Below are 1,923 nucleotides of genomic sequence, written 5' to 3'. Positions count from 1 at the left end.
CCTGACCCCCCTGACCCCCCATTCCCCCCAGGTACATCCGCCCCTCGATGCTGCAGCACCTCCTGCGCCGCCTCGTCTTCGACGTCCCCATCCTCAACGAGTTCGCCAAGATGCCCCTCAAGGTGAGTCCCGGGGGGGTCCCTGCGCTTGTCCCCGTGCCCTGAGCCCCCCAGAGTGACCCCCCGTGTCCCCCCAGCTGCTGACCAACCACTACGAGCGCTGCTGGAGGTACTACTGCCTGCCCAGCGGGTGGCCCAACATGGGCGTCAGCTCCGAGGAGGAGCTGCACCTCACCAGGAAGCTCTTCTGGGGCATCTTCGACTCCCTGGCGCACAAGGTGGGGTCACGGGGGGTGACACACCTGGGGGGGACACACCTGGGGGGGACACACCTGGGTGTGGTGGTGGTGGTGGGAATGTGGGAATGGGGGTGAGGGGGATGTGGAGAGGTTGGGGTGGGGGGTGATGAGGATGTGGGGACAGTGGGGACATTGGGACATGGAGCTGGGGGTGATGGGGACATGGGAATGGAGATGGTGGGAATATGGGGATGGTGGCACTGGGGGCATGGGGATGGTGACACTGGGGGCATGGGTATGGTGGCACTGGAGACATGGAGATGGTGACACTGGGATCATGGACATGGGGATGGTGGCCCTGCTGCCACAGGGCTAGTGACACTGGGGACCATGGGGCTGATGGTTGTGGTGACACTGGTGCCACAGGGCTGGTGACACTGCGGGAACATGGGGCTGGTGACACTGGGGAACACGGGGCTGCTGGCTGTGGTGGCAGTGGTGACACAGGGCTGGTGACACTGGGGGAATATGGGGCTGGTCACAGGAATGATGACACTGGGGGAGCTGGGGCTGCTGGCTGTGGTGGCACAGGGCTGGTGACACTGGGGGAACACGGGGCTGGTGACACTGGGGGAACTGGGGCTGGTGGCTGTGGTGACACTGGGCTGGTGACACTGGGGGAACACGGGGTTGGTGGCTGTGGTGGCACTGGTGCCACAGGAATGATGACACTGGGGGAACTGGGGCTGCTGGCTGTGGTGGCACAAGGCTGGTGACACTGGGGACCACAGGGCTGGTGGCTGTAGTGGCACTGGTGCCACAAGGCTGGTGACACTGGGGGAACTGGGGCTGGTGGCTGTGGTGACACTGGGGGAACACGGGGCAGGTGGCACTGGTGACACTGGTGCCGCAAGGCTGGTGACACTGGGGACCATGGGGCTGGTGATTCTGGTGACACTGGTGCCACAGGGCTGGTGACACTGGGGGAACTGGGGCTGGTGGCTGTGGTGACACTGGGGGAACCAGGGCTGGTGACACTGGTGCCACAAGGCTGGTGACACTGGGGGAACACAGGGCTGGTGGCACTGGTGGCACAAGGCTGGTGACACTGGGGGAACATGGGGCTGGTGGCACTGGTGGCACTGGTGCCACAGGGCTGGTGACACTGGAGGAACCGGGGCTGGTGGCACTGGTGCCCCAGGGCTGGTGGCCCTGGTGCCACAGGAATGATGACACTGGGGGAACCGGGGCTGGTGGCACTGGTGACACCGGTGTCCCCGTGTCCCCCGTCCCCGCAGAAGTTCGAGGCCGAGCTCTACAAGCTGGCCATGCCGTGCCTCTGCGCCATCGCCGGCGCGCTCCCGCCCGACTACGTGGACGCCAGCTACTCGTCCCGCACCGAGAAGAAGGCCTCGGTGGACGCCGAGGGCAACTTCGACCCCAAACCCGTGGAGACCCTCAAGTAGGGCTCCCACAGACCCCTCCCCGTGCCAGCATGAGCCCCCCACCCCCTCTGTGCTCGTGGAGACCCCCAACCCCACCCAACGCCTCATGGAGAGCCCCCCACCCCCCCTCTGCCTCCACATCCAGAAACCTTTAACTTTGTCCATCCTCATCCTCATGGA

General features: G+C 65.4%; 1 protein-coding gene across 1 annotated transcript in view; it reads left to right on the top strand.

The window, feature by feature from the left end:
* The window catches only part of LOC121340734 (ryanodine receptor 1-like), a 26,530-nt gene extending 24,760 nt beyond the window's left edge, over nt 1–1,770 (top strand). The window contains exons 18-20 of the mRNA XM_041413669.1: nt 32–122; nt 197–337; nt 1,597–1,770. Coding sequence (XP_041269603.1) covers nt 32–122; nt 197–337; nt 1,597–1,764 — 400 coding nt within the window. The 3' untranslated portion in view covers nt 1,765–1,770. The remainder of the gene's footprint in view (nt 1–31; nt 123–196; nt 338–1,596) is intronic.
* Nucleotides 1,771–1,923: the final 153 nt, after the last annotated feature.

Source organism: Onychostruthus taczanowskii, unplaced genomic scaffold (genome assembly GCF_017590055.1).
Source record: "Onychostruthus taczanowskii isolate IOZ18803 unplaced genomic scaffold, ASM1759005v1 scaffold428, whole genome shotgun sequence".
In the NCBI taxonomy this organism is placed as follows: Eukaryota; Metazoa; Chordata; class Aves; order Passeriformes; family Passeridae; genus Onychostruthus; species Onychostruthus taczanowskii.
The sequence above is the reverse complement of the archived record's forward strand: the minus strand, read 5'-3'. Positions and strand labels throughout refer to the sequence as shown.